The 24048-nt window shown below is 38.1% G+C and overlaps 1 protein-coding gene across 4 annotated transcripts in view; it reads right to left on the bottom strand.

The window, feature by feature from the left end:
• The window catches only part of LOC149156787 (uncharacterized), a 164787-nt gene that overhangs the window by 100736 nt on the left and 40003 nt on the right, over nucleotides 1–24048 (bottom strand). For all 4 annotated transcript variants that reach the window (XM_089438597.1, XM_089438596.1, XM_089438599.1 and 1 more), the window contains one exon: nucleotides 7150–7304. In XM_089438597.1, the coding sequence (XP_089294723.1) occupies nucleotides 7150–7304 (155 nt within the window). The remainder of the gene's footprint in view (nucleotides 1–7149; nucleotides 7305–24048) is intronic.

Here is a 24048-nt window from a genome sequence, read left to right as displayed (position 1 = left end):
GGTTTCTTCTGGGTATAGCGAAGGAAGGTTTCTTCTGGGGATAGTGAAGGAAGGATTCTTTTGGGGTCAACGAAGGAAGGATTCTTATGGGGTTCTTGTTTTGGGCCATGTACTCTCCTACGTGTAAAGAATTGAAGGCATCAAGAGAATATTGAAGTAGAACTTATTGCTGCATTGAAGTGATCTTGTTTGGGAATAGAATCTCGCAAAAGGAAGCCGAGGACAAACACTACAGGTCTCTCTCTTAAGGAGACTAGTCTAGGGTTTCTAGGGTTTCTGATCTAGAGACCGAGATTCTCTGGATAAGCCGAGAAGAGCAGTCTGAAGGATAGAGACTGAGTTTCTCTAGAGGAAGTCGAGAAGAGCAATTTGAGATTATAAAGGAAGTTGAGAAAGGGTAGAGGCAAAACATCAAGGTTAGTGACAAGGTTCTTGGGAGGATAGTAGAGTCAAGGGACTTTGTCATGGTCTTGGTACTCGTCAATTGAAGACCTATAAGAAGAATTTTGATCGGGTTTTATTCTCAAGAGGTGAGAGTTTTGACCCTTGATGACAAGCCTACATACTATGTCACTTGTCTTCTGTTGTGCACTTGGTAATTGTCTTGATGAAAAGACTACAATAATAATCTAACAAAGCGAAGTTTATAATCTAAGTGGTAAAAGTATATAACAAGCAATTATCACGCAGAGAAATTTTTTAACTCCTTCCCTAGAATTCTCAACAGTTGGAAGGTGGCCTTCTGAATCCTGATTAAAAGGTACTTTATTCATTATGCAATTGGGTGTTTATGCTTGTTTTTATTTGGGCATTTTGACATGGATTATGGGGCGACTTGGAAGAAAGAAGGGTCTTGGTCGTAGTCTTGTTCCCTCACCTTAAATGTGAGGTTAATTTTCTATCCTAGTCTAGTGGGACCGCCCCTAATGGCCCATGGCTTTAGTATAATGTCCCCGACCGCTTAGGAGAAATAAGATGGGTTCCGCTAGCCTAATAAGTTCCTGTAGGCTAAGGCGGGAAAAATTTTAATAAGGGAACATGATTCGCGTAAAACTTTATATTTTCCTAAGGGAGTAAAAAGGGGGCACATATCCTAGCCTAACAAAAAATCACTTTCATTTTATAAAGTGAAAGTCTCCTAAAGTGACTTAATAAAAAATTAAATGGGTAAAATAGTGGCAAAAGTGGCCACTCAATTATAAAAAGATAAAAGTGAGCAGTCTCTCCTCATTCTAATATTTGCATTTGAGACAAAAAGCTCTTGGAGAATTTTTGGAGAGGATTTTATGGTTTTGGACACCCTAGCTGCCATTGCTAACTTCGGTGTGGAAACAAGACACCCTAGTTGGTCTTGAGTGGAATCACTTAGATTTCACCAATGGGATTCAAAGCAAAAGATGATTTGTTGAAGATATTGAGGTCAAGAGTATCTTTTGATAGTGTGTTATCTATATATCTATATGCAGGGAGCAGTTGCTAAAGAAAAAGAGCTTCATATGAGCCATTTTTCAAGCGATTCTGGGTGCACACTCCCTTGAGGATCGAAAATGCTATACCTGGTCTATATTGACCGAATTTCCTTGCTAAAAAAGGAATGAGATACCTCTTTATTATGCTAGATGAGTTATGTTGATAAAAAAGACGAGTTTGCTAGAGTTTGGAGGTCGAAATCATTCATATATCCATGGTTGGGTGTGTAATCTTGTGATGCCCGAGTTCAAAGCGTTGAAAAACCGATTTCTTTAGCATAACAGAGTTCGTGTTTTCTCCTTACTTGTTGGATGTGTTGTCTTAGTGCTAGGTCGAGCTTCTCACTAGAAGAGCGCTGAGTATTCTCATTATTCATGACCGATTTGGTGTCTCTTTGCTAGTTGTTCTTCCCACAGAGATAAGGTTGAGTCATATTCCTGATTGTTGGTCGTATTAGTCAATTTCAGAGGCTCGAGTTATAGATCCAAGGGAGGAAGAGTCATATCATACCACTGTGTATTTATATGAGCCTCCAAACCAGTTCCTGCAGCGTACTATTGGTTGTAGCAAAGAGCTAAGTCTAAAAGAAGAAAGGATTGAAGTTATACAGTCATATTTGTTGATATAGCTCAAAGATTGAATCTTGGTCTAAAGCTTCATTGCAACATATGGTACAAGGTTCCTCTGCTAAGTCTATTGTCATGTATTTCTTTAATGAGTTTATATAATGTCTATGCAACTTCTAGTTTGTCAAAGTGATAATATTTATCCATGAATCTTGTTATTTCTGAGTGTTGTATCGGGAATTAATTGTTGTTCTGAAGTTAATTTTTCCTTATCTTTTGCCACCACCATATGTTAATGCTCAGTACCAATAAACAAATTACATCTACAACCATATGCTTACAACATATTTGACGAAAATTCTCACTGAAGGATTCATTAAAACTCGGAAAATTTAGTCGTCATCATTCATTTAGGAAGGGGCACTACTTAGGAAGCCATGATTGAGATAGCATGCTTCATCTATCCCCATTTCATACTTATCACTTTCCATCTTATATTATGGTCCCCTATTCTACCTACCTTCTTTGGGTCAGTGAACCATTGGTTCATTGGGATTTGGCATACACCCATCCTCATACCTTGTGTAGGGCCTAGAAATGCACCTTAAGAGGTTGATGCAGCTATACGAAAAAGAAAGAGCATGTGATAGTCATAAGAAAAACAAAAACAAAAACAAAAAATGCAAAATATAGCCAGCACTTACAAATTAGCACGTGGGCTAAAGCCAAGCACGAGCTCTACCTCTATCATATGGCCATCACCCAGTTCCTAGGCCAATGTTGCCCTATCTCATAAAAGACAAGGAACCCTTGCATGTTGGAGCATAAAAGCTCAATAATAGATAGAAACACACACACACACACACACATATATATATTATTGATAAATTGAATGATGATTTTTTACAATGAGGGTCCCTAGCTTATATACAGCCATGGTTACCTTTCTGGGAAAGGGCGTGATCCTATGATAGTGCCCTTTCATCTAATTACACTAAATAATTTTTACATAACATTGCCTCCCTCTTGAAAAGATGCTTTGTCCTCAAAGCATACGTAACGACGGGTGTTTTTGGCGAAATGCTTCTGTCTCCCAAGAGGCTTCTTCTTCTGGTAGATTCTTCCACTTGATAAGGTATTCTTTAATTACTCGTGAACGTAACTTCTTCTCCCTGGTGGTGATGATCCCCTCTAGTTCTAGAATGAGCTTGCCTTCATCATCTAACATTGGCAGGGTAGTTTGTGCTGATTGGTGTTTGCCCAATGCCTTTTTAAGACAAGATACATGAAAAATGTTGTGAACTCGACTATTATCAGGAAGGCTTAAGCTATATGCCACTTGGCTGATCTTTTTGTTGATCTGGTACAGTCCATAGAATTTTGGTGCTAGCTTGTTTTTACCCTTCTGCTTTAGGGATACTTGTTTGTAAGGTTGAAGCTTAACAAATACCCACTCTCCAACTTCAAATTCTCTTTCCAATCTATGCTAGTTGGTTTGTTGTTTCATGTGATTCCTTGCAATACTTAGATTTTCTTTCAATGCTTTAAGGATTTTTTGGGTCTCTTACAACTGGTTTTTAACTGTCGGAACTCTAATTTCGATGAAGGCCAGGTCCTTCCATTTAGGAGGTTCATAGCCATACAAAGCTTGAAATGGTGTCATTTTTGTGGAAGTGTGACATGTTGAATTGTACCACCATTCGGCGAGGTGTAACCACTGAGCCCACTTATTTGATTATATGTTGCATAACAACAAAGGTAAGCTTCTAAGCATTTATTGACAGTCTCGTTTGTCCGTATGTTTGCGGATGATATGTTGAACTCATGTTGAGGTATGTCCCAACATGTTTGAAGAGTTCCTTCTAGAAATTCATGTTAGAATTTCTAAGTCTAACCATTAGAAATTCTTCCTTTACTATCTGACTTATTTCTTCCTACTTGTTCAATTATTTAACAACTTATTTACCATGTAAATACTGAAAATAAATACAAGTACAATATCAACACATACAGATCATCAACTGAAGGATACAAGCACACAAGTGACACAGTTGTTTTTGGACTAATGTCCCTGGAAAAACCCAATGTAGGAAAACCGGTGCAGCTATTCCAAGGGTTTTATTATTATGCAGTTTTAGAATACAACCAGGGTGCCAGAAATGGCTCACCCAACAAAGAATGCCCTCGGCAGTAGTACCTCTCAGTCGGAGACACATATTCCAGCTAAATCACCGGATGAACGATCCCACGGCAACAATAAATCTTTCTGTTGCTCTGCGTCACCCTATCCAGCTCTCTAGCTCCAATCTGTCCCACGAAATCTCCCAACGTTGCCTCTAGGGTCTGTGTCAGCGTCTCTAGCCCAGCTTCAGCCCAGCATCAGACTATCTGGCCTAGCATTAGCCTCTCAGGGCTCTACGTCAGCCTCTAGAGCCTCTGTGTCTCACACGCTGGCCCTCCTTAGGCTCTGCGCAGCTCTTGGCTGCTCTACGTCAACCCTCTCCCGGCTTCTACGCTGATGCTCCTGATACTAACACTGCCTCTCTGCTATGTATTCATTGCCCCTCAGCTGCAACTCTGATCACTCACTCAATTTCCTCAACAAACCCTACCCCAGAAAATCGAGTTCTTGATCTCTCTCGGTGTGTTCTCCAACTGACCCTCAAGCCTCCTCTTATACTTTTCTCGTTGGTCCATCAACGGCCGAGATTAAATCTCTAATCAACGACTAAGATTAGATTTGGCTTGATCCATGACTTTTGGACCATTCTAACTCAGTTTTATATTAATTCACATTAATATTTTATTTTTCCTAAGTTTAGACTTAGGAACTCCATTAATTAATATCTCCCAAACTGGTTAGATTCTGCCCAAACCATTTCTGGGTCTTGGAGATCTCATGTGCTATAGCCTCTCCACCAATTTTCGTGGCTAGAGCACATCTAATGCTACCCTAAATCAACACTCCCTCTTAGCGAGGACTGTGCTCTAGTAATACTCCTCACTGAGTATCACCTTGATCATCCAACATCGGTCCTTGTGCTCATGCTAGGCCTCCCTGCCTAACATCCTCTCCATTGTTGCATCATGTACTGCTACCCATGGCCCTGCCACTGCCACTGCTGCATCCATACAGCAGCTCCCTCTGCATCCATGTTGATGCCCATGGCCCTGCCACTGCGACTGCTACATCTGCACTGCATCCCCTCTCATCATGTTGCATCGTGTTGTGCATAGCACTGCCGCTACTAACTGTTGAACTGAAACTCAGTTACTGAGAAGTAAGTAACTGATCCTCCCAACTCTGACATCTTTGTCAAGCTAGAGACACTCCCGACGCTGAAGCTCCCTCTGTCACTGAACTCATGTTGAGGTATGTCCCAAGTTCCAACATGTTTGAAGAGTTCCTTCTAGAAATTCCTATTGGAATTTCTAAGTCTAACCATTAGAAATTCTTCCTTCACTATCTGACTTATTTCTTCCTACTTGTTCAGTTACTTAACAAGTTATTTACCATGTAAATACTGAAAAGAAATACAAGTACAATATCAACACATACAGATCATCAACTGAAGGAAACAAGCACACAAGTGACACAGTTGTTTTTGGACTAATGTCCCCGCAAAAACCCAATGCAGGAAAACCGGTGCAGCTATTCAGAGAGTTTTATTATTATGCAGTTTCAGAATACAACGAGGGTGCCAGAAATGGCTCACCCAATAGAGAATGCCCTCGGCAGTAGTACCTCTTAGTCGGAGACACATATTCCAGCTAAATCACCGACTTTATGGGTATATATAACTCAACGCATATGAATAACCATATGCCATAAAACTTCAACACACCAAAGAAAATATATATAAGCCGTTCACTTATGTTTAATGTTTACGGCCTTCAAATGTAATTCCATAACACCAGCACTTAAATGAACACACAACCATATGTCAATAATATTCAACGCATACAGTCTTTGATTCACGGACAGAAATGTACGCAGTTCACAGTATTTGACACGCATTATATGTTATTATACGCACTTTAATTTCACCACATGAATAGCGCATAGTCACAATTTTGCAGGAATTAGAATGCAATGCACCGCAAGGAATAAAATGACCAATTCAAAGCAGCATAAACAACACAGGATTAAACTTCAATCGAATTCCATGGCCATAGAACCACTGCACCATACACCTTCAATGCAGAGCTTCAAAACAGTCTAGCTGACGAACTATTACATGCACCAGCATACAGTCATGACTATCACACCATACGTTGCTCCCTTCAACAATTCAACAAGATCGAATGCAAAGAGACAGACGATAGAGGACAGAGAATATGGCAGAGAACAGAACAGCGTTTTAATGGAAGGAGTTACGAGGGCAGAAAGGGAAGCCAAAATATGAGGAGCTGGCTCTGATACCATGTCAGGCCAGGTGAGTAACTCCACAATGCGACATGCATAATTGCATTAACCAATTACATGAGCGGAAAGACTTGTGGGATTCCAATTCCAAAGTCTCTTGGTTTTCTCCAATTCATAACTGAAACTATTTACAATATTTACAATAATCCCAATCCTTTCGGATTAGGTGTCAACAAAATTATGTAATTCTTAGAAAATGCTCCCAAAACACTCCACTCCCAGAAGCTTTTTGAAAATGGTGCTTCCTGCTCCCAATAGCCTTGGGTAATTTTGAGATAAATTTCTATTTCAAATGAGAAGGCACGTGTTTGTAGGCTCAAAAATTAAAATGTCCCATATGAGAGTTGAGGAATGAACCCTATATACTTTATTGTGGAGGATTTTGGTCATCTTTAAATTGGGTTCCTTTTATCCTGACATTTTTCTTCAATGAGCTACATTAAGTGATTTGTTTAATTGCAAAGGTATGTGTGCCTAGAATTCTAGATAATCTACAGCACCATGCACTCTACAGTGGCACCCTAAGTTTCAGAGTTCATGTCACCTATGGCATGCTTTCTATTAAGTAATGGTGAAAAAAGCATCTTCAGTACGTTAGGTGTCCTCTGGTCATTTATAACAAATGTTAAAAGTAAATTTTTGATAGCTAATTATGCCAACCTAGAGAATTTTGTGCCTAGACCTTACCTCTGGTACTGTTACGTCTAGACTGAAGGCAACCATCACTGACAAGTAAACATCCTCCCGTGTGTATTTGATTCGAAAAGGGCGAGTGTAAAAACTATGATCTTCATCATCTATCTGCCATACTGCTACAATGTCATCTGAACCTGAATCTGGCACTGCATAAAAAACGAGAGAATTTTATTTTGTAGATACACATCAGGGAAATAAATATCCAAGAGCAGCCTTCTACTGTACATAACTAGTTAGCAAATACTACATATTCTCAATGGGGGACACAGCACCCTAGACTGCTGAAGGGCTGGAATAGATAGGACATTTTGTATTGTGAGAAGAGGCATCATGGTAAGAAAAACGCTTATAAACAGCACACCTTGGCATCTACCAAAGTCACAATCATGAAAATTGTCACACTAAATTGGGCTTTATCATAAAGTCATAGAACACAGAGCACTATGGCATACTTCAAACTTATTTTTACTAGAACTTGTAAAATGATTCCAACAGGCTTGCACATAAAATAACTTATAATTCGACCAAGAGAAGAAAACAAATTGTTATTCCAGGTCTGACATGATTTCAATGTCAAAATTTAAACATGGCATGCAAACCAATAAATATAAATTTTGTAATTGGGGGCATATTCCCTCAGTACAAGGGAACCCTCTAAATCCTGTGGACAGGAAACTGTCCACAAAAACTGCAACTTTGCTATTCATTCTGATATTTAAAATAAAATTGAACAGAAAATCCAAACTTTCCCACCCTAGATGTACTAAGCCACTAAACTATGGCTTTTCTAACCCTAAGCCAACCCATAAAGACAATAAAAAAGGCTTTATTCTCATCCAAAAATAAAAGCACAGAATGTTTTTTGAGGAGCAAGTTATAGGATGCAAGGGACTAGACTTTTAACTTGGAAGAGAGCACCTACAACACAGACGCACATTCTGTACCCAGCCACCATTTAGTGGCGGAATTTTGCCACTTAAAATGCCTAAAAGGTGATCATATTCTCTCTCTTCCACTTTTGTTGTGCTTGCAAGTTTCTTTTTTAATTTTGTTTTGCAAGCCTTCAAGTTTGTCTGAGGTGCACTTTTGGAGGAGGTTTCATGAACTCTTTTAAAAATTCTTAAGCACCATTGTTTTCTCCATTGACCTGGCAGTTTTTGGGCACCTTTTTTAAATCCTTTTCATGCTTATTCGGGTGTTATAACAGGTCCATGTGCAAGCACTTTGGTGGGAGATTTTTCCCTCGCTTTTCCTGTACTAATGTTAGGAGAAGTGCATTTTTCCTTCTCTGAGTTGGAAGTGCTTCTCTGAGTCTTGTGCATGTGCTAGTCTCAGACCTTGTTGTTCCTACTGTATGTGCCCCCTGTTAGTGCATTTTTCCAAACATGAAAGCATGCTATATTGAGAATTTGAGAAGAGAGTGTGCAGAGATTAGACACCTTTGAGATAGCCTTGCATGCTATAACGGGTTGACATCAGGCATATTTGAAGATTGTTTTTCAAGACAGGAGGGGCTGAGCCTTCTAGTGCGCTTTTGGAAGGAAATTCCAATCTCAAAAATGGTTGTTATAGGCTGGTATTTCAGTGCCTTGTTTGAAGGGTTGTTCATGCTGGTATCATGAGCAGAAGCACACTATTCTTAAACCACTTAGGTGTTTTATGGAGGCTTATCTATCCTTCGTTAACATCTGATTTTGCTGGCTTAACTTAGCTGCTGCCCATAGACACTTTCATGCAAGTTGTGGCTTATTTTGGAGTACCTATTTGGAGGAGACTCTTTGCATTGACATATGCCCATTCGTGGAAGACTTAAGTGCCCTATCTATGGTTCCTTTTCCACATAATGATGAGGTCCTAACTCTCTTCTTTAAGCAATCTCCTTGCAGTTATATTTAATGTACCTTTAGGGCTTATGAGGTGGCCATGTATCATAGTATTCAAAACCGGCCAAGTCGAATGGTTGACCTGTCAAACTGGTCAGTTCATTAGCCTCGGTGACCAAAGCAGCCAATAAACACGGTTCATGCCCTTGCAGGCCTAGGTTTGGCATCAAACTAGTCATAAATTGGCCGGTTTACGATGGAACTGACCGGTTTATGACCAGTTTGATGCCAAACCTACGTCTGAAAGGGCATGAACTGGATTTATTGGCTGGTTTGGTCACCAAGGCTAATGAACTGTCGGTTTATGATTGATTTGATGCCAAACCTAGGTCTACAAGGGCATGAACCGGGTTTATTAGTTAGTTTGGAGTCTTGGACACTATGGCTAATGAACCAGCCGGCTTGACAGGTTAGCAGTTCAACCTGGACAGTTTCGTCATAAACCAGCCAATTCATTACCAGAATGGTTTAGGGAGTCCGGGTCCATCGATCACGGTTTTTCAAGTGGTTTTGGAGGAAACCCGAGGTGGTTTTCATTCCAAAACAAACCCCCTTGTACATAAAACAAGCCTTCCCATCCTAAACCCTAAACCTAAACACAAAACCTAACTCAACTCTAGCAATGTTGGCAATCAGTGGTTTTACTTAAATTTTTAAATTACCATGAAATGACTTAGGATGTTTGAGAGTGGCTTCGACCTCATTGGATTTCATATGGAGAAACTAGAATTTTAGATCTCACTCAAAATCCAGCAGACTTAATGGTTTTCAGTATTTTAGGATTTGGAGGATTGCAATATTTTATTTGACTATGTCATGCATGAGGGTATGAGATTGGCATTTGATCAAGAGCATAAAGCCTTTTAAGTACCATGATGTTGGTGGTGGCATTGATTGTTGAACTTCGTTGATGTTGGTGGTATTGATTGTTGAACTCCTCTACCATGGCCTTAACAAAAAAGTACCCCTCACTCGAAGGAAAATAGTTGGTTAAGCATGCTAAGCATTTTCTACCATATTATAAAGTTGAGGAGATGAACCTTGCACTCAAACCGAAATCATTGGTTGGGCATGTTCAAATTTTTCAATTTCTACCATATTATAAGGTTGAGCAATCCAAGTCTAAAGACTTTGAGCTAGATGATGTTTATGTAACTCTTATTAATGATCCCATTTCTAGTAGTGCTGAATCAATGATGAGTTTGATGAGTGATCATGTTGATCAGTGATTTGTAGATTTGATGCTCAGGTTTTGTTGCTACTACTACTACTAAGGTTGTGGAGGAGCCTAAGGGGTCCTCGAACTCTGAGCCAAATGATGTTTATGTAGCTCCTATTGATGATCCCCTGTCTAGTAGTGGTGATGAGTTTGAAACTTTGATCATGATGAAGAGTGATCATGTTGATCGCGACAAGTAGACTTGTAGTAGACCAGTGACCCCATAGCTTGTAGCATTGTTTTTGGATTCTAGAGGCCATTTGGAGCCTCATTGATTATATATTTTGTTGTTGATATGTATTGCACTTGGTGCCATTTTGATATATTCAGCTTTACATGGTACATAGATGAGCAAAATTTGCATATTTTGTGTCTATTGGTTTGCAAACATGGTTTTAAATCTTAAAAATAGTTTTTTCATTAAAAATTAATTATTGTATGTATTTTTTTAAAGATTGGTTCATTGAAGTCTGACCAGTCCGAATTTTTCAGTTTCAATTCAAAAATTGGTTTGATCGGTCCAGTCACCTATTCAGTTTTGAATACTATGCCATGTATGGCACCTATTTTTGGGGTTTTGTTGTAAAGGCACTGATTAAATAACATATGTATTTATATATTTATTTTATTATATAGGAAAAATGAGTGATGATGTTACAATTGATGGCTCCTGGCTTAAATATAGCCTCGGTGCCTTTACCTAAGGGGTCATGATCTTTTGATCATGCCCCTTCTTCCTAAATTAATCCTAATTAATACATAACAATTTAATTTTTATACATAATTTGATTTTTATACATAACATTGCCTTCCCCTCATGAAATGCTTTGTCCTCAAAGCATAGGCAACGAGGGATGTTGTTGACGAAAATCTTTTGTTTCCCAAGAAGCATCTTCTTTTGGTAGGCTCTTCCACTTGATGAGATATTCTTTAATTACTCGAGAATGTAATCGCTTTTCTCTTGTGGCAATTATAGCTTTTGGTTCTACTACAACTTCTCCTTACAATGTAGGAAGTGTTGTTTGTGTTGCTTGATGTTTATCCAACATCTTTTTTAAACAGGAAACATGGAAAACGTTATGGACACAGCTTGTTTCCGGTAATTTCAAATCGTAAGCTACTTGACTGATTTTCTTGATGATTTGATATGGTCCATAGAACTTAGGAGCTAGCTTGTTTTTTCCTTCTTGTTTTAATGATAGTTGTTTGTAAGGTTGGAGCTTGACATATACCCAATCTCCTTCGCTAAACTCTCTTTCTGATCTATGTTGGTCAACTTGTTGTTTCATATAGTTCCTTGCAATATTGAGATTCTCCTTTAGTGTTTGAATGACTTTTTGGTTCTCCTCTAGTTGATCTTTTACTGCTAGAATTTTTATATCATTTATGGCTAATTCCTTCCATTTTGGAGGCTCGTAACCATAGAGAGCTTGAAATGGTGTCATTTTTGCTTAAATGTGATAAGTGGAGTTGTACCACCATTCTGCTAGATGTAACCATTCAGACCATTTGTTTTGCTTGTCTATTACAAAACAATAAAGGTATGCTTCCAAACATTTATTGACAATTTCAGTTTGTCCATCTGTCTGGGGGTGGTATGCTAAGCTCATGTTGAGGGATGTCCCAATTTGTTTGAAGAACTCCTTCCAAAAGTTTCCCTTAAATTTGGCATCTCTATCACTAACAATGATCTTTGGAAACCCATGCAATTTGTAAATATTTTTGCAAAATATTTCGGCAATTTGTTTTGTTGAATCTAAACTTCTTACGCCCATGAAGTGTGCATATTTAGTGAGTCAATCTACAACCACAAGGATTTTATCCTTCCTGTTTGACATGGGTAGCCCATCAATGAAGTCCATCGCTATTTCTTCCCACTTCTGGTTTAAGATATGTAGGGGATGGAGCAATCTTGGTGTAAAACTCTTTTCATTTTTGTTTCTTTGGCATTTATCACATTTTGCCACATATTTTTAAATTTCCTTGTACATCCCTTTCCAAAAAATGATTGGCGTAATTATAGTAAGTTATGAAGAATCACACATGTTCAGTGGTTGGTGAGTCATGACACGCCCTCGGAACTTTGGTTTTAAATTTGGAAGTGGGACTTAAATAAATTCTTCCTTTATATCAAAAAATGTGATTCTTCCATTCGAGTCTTGAGTTTTGAATAGGATTGTTGATTAAGTTACATATATCTGGATTATTTGCATATTCACTTCAAATTTCATCTAACCATTCTGAGACTATAGTTGAGATTGCAAGTAATGATGGGTCTTCGTCTTTTCAAGATAGAGCATCAGCTGCAACATTGTCTTTACCCTTCTTATGGAGAATTTCCAAATCAAAGGTAGCTATTTTCTCCAACCATTTTTGTTGTTCTACCGAAAGTGGTTTTTGTCGTAAAAGGTACTGCAAGATATTGTGATCCGTACGTATCAAAAATTTGCTACATAGAAGATATCGTCACCATTCGATTAGGGCATCCATGATAGCAAGTATCTCTTTATCATATGTTGATTTCAAACACTCCCTCCTATTTACTTTTTGCTTTCAAAAGTTGTAGGGTGGCCATCTTGCATTAATATGGCTCCTAATCCAAACCCGGAAGCATCACATTTAATTATGAAAGTTTTTGATAAATCAGGAATTGATAACATTGGTGTTGAAGACATGATTTCCTTTAATATTTCAAAACATTGTAGTGCTTGATCATCCCAAATAAACAACTTTTTCTTTAAAAGATTGTGAACAGAGTTATCCATTGAGGACAAGAATATATGAATAGTGAATGAAAGAATTGATGATGAGATTGTTACAAATGACAGCCCGCTTATATACCTAGGAAGGAGCCCCTTCATAAATAGTCATGTCCTCAGAGATATGCATCTTCTATACTAATCACTAATTAATCATTATTATGGTTGTTATTATTATTAATGTTTGATTCACTAGATAACAAGGTTGTTCTCTCTGTTGACACTTAGCTGAAACTTGCTTGTGTGATCCCTGTCCTTAGCTCCTAAATCCTTGTGCTAGCCCTAGAAATTCCTCCTATTTCCTAGTGCATACTAGCAAGAATTCTCTTTGCCAAACACTACGTATAGGCCTCTCCTTCATGATCTTCCTAGCTCTGCTAGCTCACACACATAGACTCGTGCTCTCTATTGTCTTGTCTCACAACCTTGTGCTCACACAAAACAATGAAACAATTTTGTGCCTTTGTCCTCCTTATAAGCTTTTTGTTCATGCTAAATCTGGCAAGTGTATTTTTGGAACTTGGTCTTGTGATTGACTAGTTAACTGAATCTAACTGACTCATGTAACTCGTCCTAGCCAAAAATAACCATTAAGACTTCTAACTCGCACTAGAGAAAATCAATTGAGCCTCCAACTAACCACATGAGTTAAATTGCTTCATGCACTCATCCTAATTTTTAAAAACTCATCCTAAGTTTTAGGAATTTGTCCTGAATTATATGAACTTGTGCATGCTAAGGGCAGGACTGCTTGTGGTCTCTTTGACTAAGGCACAAGTCAAATAAGACCTTCACTTACTACTTTTCAACACATCTTTTGGAATTCTTCAATTTGTCATCTTCAGTGATTCAAGATGATAGGATCCTATGAGTGATAAACAAAATTGTCGAACTGAGAAGGAATTTGACCATCCTAAATCAATCTTCTGTGGAATCTTGTCGTTACTGGATGCTTTGTATTTTTATCACAAGACTAAATTGCACTGACATTGGTGGTGTTTGGAACATAAGTTCGTTGTTTCTGTTCTAAGTGATACATATATGCAAACTAATTGAGATGTCTAATCTTGTGATTCGGATGTCGATAAGGAGTTCTTGTGGTTTGATTTTCCCTTATCATGCGTGTAGCAATTTTCTAATTTACTTCAAAAACTGATGTTGTTGAATTGGTTACAGAATATTCATCAGGAAATATGTGTTAAGTCATGTTATTGTTTCATTATTGAATCAGGACAGTCACCATATGTCAATTCAAGTCATTGTTTTGTAAGGTCATCAAGTTGTTGTTATGTCAAGCAAATCTCTGTGTTTTTGCACTAAGTATCATTGTCAATGTCACATCACATTCACCCTGTTAAGTCAAGTCAAGTTTATATGTATCAAGACAATCATTCAAGTAGTGCATGACTCAAACAATGAGTCTCTTAATACCACTGTCTTATGGTGACAATTAATGTCATATATTGACAACCATAGGTGAACAAAGTCCATTTCATTGCCCTAACCAGAGACTAAAAAGGAGTCAAACGCATGATTTAGGACAACACTGTGTGTGTTCGAAGTTTGTGCCCTAGGGGGCCTAGATTTTCAACGGATGAAGTGTTGACACCTAATCATTGGGATTGGGTGAACATTTGTAAATAATATAAATAGTAAATAATGGAGAAAAGGAAAATGAAGGGACGTTGGGAGGTGAAGCCCAAGAGTCTCTCCCTCCTTGTATATGACCATGAGAAATCTTAATGAAGAAATGCAATTCGTTTTGAGGAGTTACCTCCTGGCCTGACATGGTATCAAAGCCAGCTCCACTTTTAGCTTTCCTACCCTTGTAACTCCCTTATGCCATTTCTGAGGTCTTCCCATTTCTGCAGTCTGCCATACTCTCTGCCCATTTTAGTGTTGAACGCACATTTTTAGTTTGCTCATATAACGCTCCTGCAAATGCTTCGTTGTTTGGTGATTCGTTGCGTTGTTGGGTGAAACTGTTTTTTTATCTGCACGTTGCCCATACCACACTCCTCTTCCTCTGTTGTTTGAACAGTCCTGGCCTCCCTCCTGCCGTTGGCTGCCATACTTACCACCTTCTCCCCAAACTGCCATACGAAATCCCATTCTCATATCATGTTGCCCATTACATACACTCCCTGTTATATATATATATACGTTGTCCCTATAATGTTGTGCACCATTAACGCTACTCCTACCACCAACCGAAACGTTCACCATTTCTGCAACGCTGCACCATACCTCACATTGTTCCTCCGCATAGTTTATACTGCTCCCAATTGGACTGTGCTCCGTTGCCTCTCCACTAAACCCGACTCCGTGTTACACAGGTGACAGTCCACTGAAAACGCTGCAAACACTCCTCGCTCTAAGTCGACCTGTAGGTTCATCTTCAGTGGCAGTACTTCATTTCTACAGGATCATGTAGAGGAAGATCACACACTTGGTACAGAGGAAGAGTGTAAATCTTATCAGGACCTAGCAGAATGGAAGCATGGTATCTCCTCTTTGAAGACCGATATGCTTTTAAAATTCGTTGAAGCTTTTGGTTGGCACACATGAAGTGCGTGAATGCATATGCTTTGGTTTTTCAAGAACGTGGAGTTTGAATGGAGTTTGTGGATATTATGTATGGAGTATATGAATAGTGAGCGCTATATATATGAACCTTCTTTTTTTAAAGAAGCCATGGTAATAAGCATATATATTTTCTAGGTCATGGGCATAAATAGTTGGTTGTCACATGAGAATACGTTGAACAAATTTTGCCATTTGGGAGTTGAGTTGCTCCATATCCTGTGAGGCTGGAATAATATATGTTACTTGATTTTTTTATTTTAGAAGGAATGTATCTGGATACTGTATAACAGATTTTTCCATTTGGGTTGTCAAGAGTGGCATTTTAAAGTTTTTGATACAAATTTAATTTTCTGGATTCCATATTTCCATTGGATCCCCTAAGTAATACATCTGTAGCTTATATCAAAGTACAATTTTTATACCAGAAATGCAATTTCTTACATCATATAGGCAGCAAGAGTACATTTTTTTACAGTACACATATTTAAAATGCATTCATTAATATCTATTTGTTAGAGTGGTTCTCACTGGCAAGAGGAACTATCCTGAGTGGTCTTGGAAGATCAAACACACTCTCATTTTCAATGAGTTGTGGAAAGGAGTCTGTGAAGGTGTAGGAGACAGTGCACCTGAAAAGCCCACTTCAGAGAAGGAGATTGCCATTTGGGAAAACAATAACAGCAAGGCCTATGCCTTGATTGCAGCATCTGTAAATGAAAAGGTGGAGTCATCATATTTCACCATTTTCAAATGTTTTTTAAGCCTTACAGAAATTGAAGGAACTCTATGACTCACACTTTGAACTTGAAGTTGTCCAATTGATGATTAAATTGTTCAGTCTTGAATTTTAAAATGATGATCCTCTTGCTTTAGCATCAGAAGTAGGATCTATTATGCATGATATCAAATCCATTGATGTTCAAGTAGACATTCCTCTTATAGATTTTGTGAAGGCAATTTATCCCACTTATTCAAATTATCTTAAGTCATTGCAAGCAAATGGAAACCTCAAAGAGATTACCTTTGACTCCCTTGTGAAGAAATTTGTTGAGAGAGAGAAAGCTTTTGGAATAAGACAACTCCTCAGTCTTCTAAAGAAGCTATGTCTGTTGCATAGAGAGAAGAATCATGCTCAAGATTCTTCTAGAGGAAGAGGTGGTCGAAGAGGAAGAGGAAGAGGAAGAAGAAATTTCAGACGCAGGGGGGGTAGACACTCTCAAGGAGAAGTCTGATCTTCATTGCATACGTTGCAATAGAGATCTATCACATGATGCATCCACATGCAAGTTGCCTTGGGACAAAATTGAGCAAGAAAGAAATCAAGCCAAAGGTAAAACCAATTACAAAGAGAAAGGTAAAACAATTGAATCCGCTCACTATGTTATGACACATTGTAATATTGGAGTAATGAAGACTTGTTTAATGCTTCACTTGCTTCTTGGAAAAATTATTGATTGCTTGATTCAAGAGCAACTTGCCACATGACTTTTAGAAGAGATTTTTTTGAAGAATTTGCTGACAATGTTGATGGAGCAATATAGTTTGCAGACAAATCAAAACTCAAGTCATTAAGGCTTGGCACAATCAGGTTCAAATTACCTAGTCTTCCAGACTTTCTTCTGCATGATGTTTTATATCTCCCACAGCTGAGGAGAAACTTGTTGTCCTTGGTCCACATCGCAAGCAAGGGCACTCCATTCATATGTTTGATGGCAAGGTTGAGGTCAGAAAAGCATCAGATCACTCACTTGTCATGATTGGGATAGAAGAAGAAAGACTTCTGAAGCTGCAAGGTACCTCTGCTCGTGCACAAAATCTCTCATACAATTCTCATTATGATGAAGGTAAATTTCCATCAAGTCTTTCATGGCATGCTAGATTTGGACACTTGAACTATGACAGCGTTCGCTTGTTGAAGAAAAATGGTGTTACTGGTTTGCCTACAATTCCTAGGAAACTTAAGCAATGTGATGCTTGTATTCTAGGAAAGCATAGCAAATAGTGTTTTCATGATTCACATACCAGAGCACATAGAAAACTTGAACTCATTCATTCAAATTTATGCGGTCCTATGTCTGTTCCTTCTACAAATGGAAATAAATATATGATGACATTTATTGATGACTACACCAAAATCGTTTCAAGAATTTAATAATCAAATTCCAAATCTTTAAGGGGGGATTCCTATAATGGATCAATCTTTGGAATCTTCTTCTGAAACACTCTCTCCCCCACATGAAGCTCCAACCACTGAAGATACTTTGAGTGATGTGATTGACAGAACTGGGAGACTCAATCTTGATTCAGTCCCAACTCAGTCAACTGAGCAGCCTGGACCATCTCAGAAAGGTCCCCCAAAATGGCTGACAAAGATACTTGAAAGTGTTCATCCTAATGAGGTTGGAAAGACAGGAACAAGAAATTCCACTACGCAAAATGGAGGTGATGTAGATGATTCCGATTCACCTGTTGATATGGATGTTTCTTATGATTGTGAACTAAATTTGTCTGCAGATCTTGAACCAACTTCCTTCAAAGAAGTCGCTTCTCATGATGAATGGAAAGAAGTGATGCAAAAGGAGTATGTTGCCTTGATAACGAATGGCACTTGGAATCTGCTTGATTCTCCATTGGGAACCAAACCAATTGGCTACAAGTGGGTCTACAAGAACAAGTATAAAGTTGATGGCTCACTTGACAAGCATAAAGCCAGGCTTGTGGCAAAAGGTTTTGCACAAAAGGAAGGGGTCGATTATGAGAAGACTTTTGCCCCCACAGCAAAGTTGGCTACCATTCGAACACTCTTTGCCTTGGCAGCTCAGAATGATTGGAAATTCCATCAAACTGATTTCTTGAGGAGATCTGAAAGAAAATGTTTTTATGTCCTAACCAGAAGGATTTGTTGTGAAGGGACATGAACATAAAGTATGCAAACTTGTGAAATCCTTGTATAGCCTTAAGCAAGCACCGCGAGCCTGGTATGAAAAGTTAACTGAGCATCTTCTGAAACTCAACTTCAAACATTATGATCTTGATGATGCAACTTTGTTTGTCAAGAAAGTTGGCAAAACAATTGTATATCTTGTGGTATATGTAGATGATATTTTGATGACAGGGAACAATGAGAGCTACATTGCATCCATAAAGAAGGAATTGAGGAAAGGTTTTGAAATCACTGACTTGGGCCATGTTCACTACTATCTTGGTATTGAAGTAACTTAACATCTGAAATATATATTCCTCTCTCAAAAGAAGTACATTAGAGATTTGTTAAACAAGTTTGGCATGGTTGAGGGCAATCCTTTGACTACTCCAATGGAACAGAACTTAAAGCTCACATCCATTGAAGGAAAAGAATTTGAGGATGCAACAAGGTATAGACAGCTTGTAGGAAGTCTCAACTCCCTGACTACTACCAGATCGGATATTTCATTTGTTGTTGGAATCCTCTCCAAGTTTATGCAAAAGCCTTTTGAGGGACATTGGTCTGGTGCAAAAAGAGTTCTAAAGTGATTGAAGGGAACCCAAGACTTTGGACTCAAGTATACACATGTGGTTGACTTCAGCTTGATTGGATACTCTAATTCAGAGTTCGATGGATACAAATAAACTGGGGTATCTACTTCAGGTTATGCTATGAGTCTCGGATCAAGAGTTTTCTTGTGGAGATCACGCAAACAATCAACTCTAGCAAATTCCATAAAAGAGGTTGTATATGTGGCAGCAGCTAAGGCAACAAAATAAATTGTGTGGCTCAGGAAAATTCTGGAAGATTTGCAAGTAAAACAAGTACATTCAACTCCACTCATGCTTGACAACACCTCTGCAATAAAGTTGGCCAAGAACCCAAAGTTCCATGATCGAATGAAGCACATCAATACAAAATACCAACTGATTCGACATCATGTTGAGGCCAAGACAATCCATCTACGCCATTGTTCCACTAAGGAGCAGATTGCAGACATCTTCACCAAAGCACTTGGAAGAGAAAAGTTCACCAACATCCCTTCTAATTAAGGGGGACACCTAATCATTGGGTTTGGGTGAACATTTGTAAATAATGTAAATAGTAAATAATGGAGAATAGGAACATGAAGAGACACTGGGAGGTGAAGCCCAAGGGTCTCTCCCTCCTTATCTATAACCATGAGCAATCTTAATGAAGAAACACAATTCGTTTTGAGGAGTTACCTCCTGGCCTAACATAAAGCGTGCCCTAGCACCCAAAAAAAAGCATCGTTACCCAAGACAAACACAGAGATGTAATGCTCATTAAGATCTGAAATTTAAGGTTCTAAAGTCGCTAATCACATATCAAAATCAAGGATAGAATTTCAAGTGTAATAATTATCAAAATAAAGGTCGCCTTCCGTTGTCCAAAGATATGTTATAGAACTTTTACAAGACAGTCTGCAAGTCTGTAATAAAATTATGTGTGTACAATTGAAAAGGAATCCCAACCGAATCACAACAGGCAAAGGAAGAGAGCAGATTTTAAGGATAAACTAACCCTAGAATCAAGGTAAAACAATACCAGCATATCCCTAAACAAACATACAATAAAGTTCTGAAACTATTCTCAAAGAGTTGAACGAACTCCATTGCAACAAACAAAGCAATACAAATTGAAACCCTTATCTTAACACCTAGAGCTCCTAAAATATTTCGTTGTTCTGTTCAGAATTGAAAGGCCGAAATATCTTCCTCAGATAAGCCGAAAGGTTTCAGAGGTTTCCCACAAAAGCGTTGTTGAGTTTTTGATATGTGAGGTAAGGTATAAGGTCTTCTTTTATAGACCTTCAAGGGGCTTCAGAAGTGTTCCTAAAGTGAACATTGGAGAGCCTTTTAGGAGGATTCATAAAGATATTAAAATTAATTTAATTAATATCTTGTGTGCTAAGAAAAAGAGCCGTTGCCCTTATTGTGAGAGATTTGACTTTTAGGATTAGGTGAGGAGAATAAGGTCTCTTTTTATAGTGTTTTGGAGGGGCTAGTAAGGGGTTCATTAGGTGATGATTTTGGGAAATTTAAAACAATTTTTATTCTTAATAATATTAATTTAGTTTAACAGTTCTTATTTACTTGTTTGTTTAAACACCAAGAAATTGTATACTAACTCTCCCTTGGTGTGTTTTGTAGGTGACACATGAGTGCATTAAGTCAATGATTGATTTATTGTCTTTGGTTTTTGAAGTTATGTCACTTATACAAGGTGAGATTACAGTGATAAAAAATGTCATATGTTGACAACTGTAGGAGGAGGTGTCATGTCACTACCCCTTGGGGTTTTAGCCCAAAAACTGGGGTCACTAACTTCAATTGTGAATATCTCTTAAACCAGGAAGCCTGTCAGGACATACCACATATCAACAAAAACATATTTTCGAGAAGAACCTAATGACATAGATTTTTGACCCAAACTCAATGATTTGACCTACCAAAAACCCTCAACAAAGTCGGGGTACATCCTTAGTCTAGGGAACCCAAACCCTAGGACCTGGGTTTTTCACCGTCCAACAGTATAGCTGCCATCTTGATGTAATCCGACAATTACTAAGAAGCGTTCATTAACCATTTGACATCAATGACTGGTCGTTTTGGTCAAAGTCAAAACCAATCAACTCCGTAGGTTAACATCAATGACAACACCATCCAACAGTACTAACTGCGAAGCCTTACTACTTGACAACTTATCCTTGACTTTGAATGAAGTTCAAGTCAGATTTCTCATTTAACATGACTTGCAAGTAGAGTTTTGAGGTTTCTTTATCTTTGGTAGATCTTTGACTGCTCTCTTCTTACTAAGCTTGATGATGTGATCAAAATTGAGATGCCCCAATCTCCTATGCCATAGCCAAGACTCATCTTGTTTGTTGATGTAGCACTCTTCATTATCTTCCTTCAAAATATATACATTATTTTCTATTCGAACTCCTTTAGCCAAAACCTTTCCAGTAGTTGTTGATCTGATTTCACAATCCTATGCTCTGAAGAGAACATCACAACCTCTATCACACGTCGTAATTACACTTATCATATTATGTTTCAGACCATCCACAAATCGTACATCCTGAGCATTTCCTCTTCCATTATTCGGACTGACTGTACCCTTTCCTCTAATCCTCCCTGCTTCATCTTTTCCAAATGTGACATTTCCGGTTTTATTTTCATCTAGGGATACAAACTTGCTTTTATCTCTTGTCATATGTCTAGCGCAACCACTTTCCACATACCATCTACTATTTTGATCTTAAGTATACATAACTAGGCCACACTTACTGGCTTTCTTCTCCTTCCTTTTTCCTCCACTGCATATATTCATCTGTTCTGCAATTGTTCTGAGATTGTGATCTACCATTTTTAAGTTGACATTCATATGACTTATGCCCGAAATTGTGACAGTAGAAACACTAAGTGATATCAAAGAGAGGGGAAAATGGGTTTCTGTCCAGATTCATGTTTGTTTTGATGTCTGCAAATCTATTGTTAGCTTCTCTTCTTTTAGGATTCCTCAGCTCATTCCTTCTGACATAAGCTCTGCAATTTGTAGCTTTATGTCCAAAATGTTTACAACAGTAACAATACCCATAGAAGTTTCTATACCTGGTAGTGGACGATGCTGAACCATCTTGGCATTTGATAATCTTGTCTCTTGAAGAAGTACGGTCTCTAATAGCTTATTGTTTGTTTGTCCACTTCTTTTGTCTGCTGCAATTTGTTGAAAGTGTTTCTTTGTTGTTGCTCCTTAGGTGCAATGTTTCCTTGTTGTGGATTAGATGTGCTGCTCAAATTCTTATTCTCAGACTAATGAGGATTGTCATTATCTCCCTTGACAGCTTTTACAAAAGTAATTGTCCTTTTGTCCTCTGTCTTAATTTGTTGAAAGTGTTTCTTTGTTGTTGCTCCTTAGGTGCAATGTTTCCTTGTTGTGGATTAGATGTGCTGCTCAAATTCTTGTTCTCGGACTGATGAGGATTGTCATTATCTCCCTTGACAGCTTTTACAAAAGTAATTGTCCTTTTGTCCTCTGTCTTACTTTCACTGGATTCTCCTTCGTAGCCTAATCCAACTTTCATAAGTGAAGACCTCTGAGCATTTAATATCACATCAAATTTTTCAGATCCCTTTATATGTTGAAGATTCATATTTAGTTCAGTCTGTGCCTTCTCTAGCTTTTTCTTCAAGGTTACCACCTCTTCTTCCAATCTTTCACACTAGACAATCTTTCACCTCGACCTTCTTTGCCTCTTCTAATTCAACTTTCAACTTGACAAGCTCTTCTGAATTTGATTCTTCTTTAACATATTTTTCAAAATATATTTTTGTTTCTTATTCTTCTCTTTTAGTCTATCTATTTCTTCTAGGGCATTGATCAACTCCCCCTCAAGGTCTACTTCACCTTCTTCTTCTTCTTCATATTCATTAAGTTCTTCCTCCAGATCTTCTAAGGCCATCAACATCAATTCACTAGTTCCATTTTCACTAGTGAATTCATTAGAGCTTTTAGATACATTATTATCTTCCTGCGCATAGAAGATTTTCTTTATAAACTTTTTCTCTTTTTGCATTTTATTAGACTTGTTCTTTTCTTTCCCTCTAAACTGATTTTCTTCTTTCTTGTAAGGACATTTGGAGGCATAATGCCCCACTCTTCCACAATTGAAACACTTAAATGGGAGTTTTCCTTTGTACTTACCTGTACCTTTCTTCCATCTGTTGAAGAACTAGGTTCAGTATTTACAAATGTGATTTTGATCTTTGTACTTGTAATTTATATGAATGAGTTTCTTGCTGATTTCATAGGTCTAGGAAAGTCAAAGAATCAAAGTCATGTATAAGGAGCTCTTCTTGAGCCTATGTGTAATGTATACAAGTCTAGAATAGCCCTCCAAGACAAGCACAAGAAGAAGTCTGCAAGATAAACAATGAAGAAGAACAGTGATGATGGCCTCAATACATATATAATTGTCAAGTCACCTCATAAAAGCTGACACACCGATTCAGTAGACATGTCGGCTTATTTATGGAGACATAACAACTATAAATAGGTGTGTAGGGTCACCACAGAAAGGTAGATTTTCGGATCTCTCTAAAACTTCGGATGATGACAGAGGCACAGAACTTCGAATGGGTACAGGAGTGCAGGAATCTCGGTCAAGTCACTCCGAACAAGCTCAATGGTTCAAGTTCTCGGATGAGTAATAGTCTCTATGTTTTCAAATGGGTACTGCAAAGATAATGTCTCGGTCTCTTCACTCACTGTCTCGGCATACAACTTAGTCATAGTCTCAAGCATACATATGTTAAGAAAGATCTCGACAAACACTCATTGTCTCGGCATATAACTGTAGTCACAAACTGTCTCAACATACTAAAACGTGGTTACAACCTTGAAACATGATCAAAAGTAGAAAGGATCTCCTCCTCCGAAAGATTGCAGCAA

The sequence above is a fragment of the Pinus tabuliformis genome, chromosome 9, assembly GCF_031772625.1.
Source record: "Pinus tabuliformis cultivar Carrire ecotype Pingquan chromosome 9, CPIR1, whole genome shotgun sequence".
Taxonomy (NCBI): domain Eukaryota; kingdom Viridiplantae; phylum Streptophyta; class Pinopsida; order Pinales; family Pinaceae; genus Pinus; species Pinus tabuliformis.
Note: the sequence above shows the minus strand (reverse complement) of the source record. Positions and strands in the feature narration are given on the sequence as shown.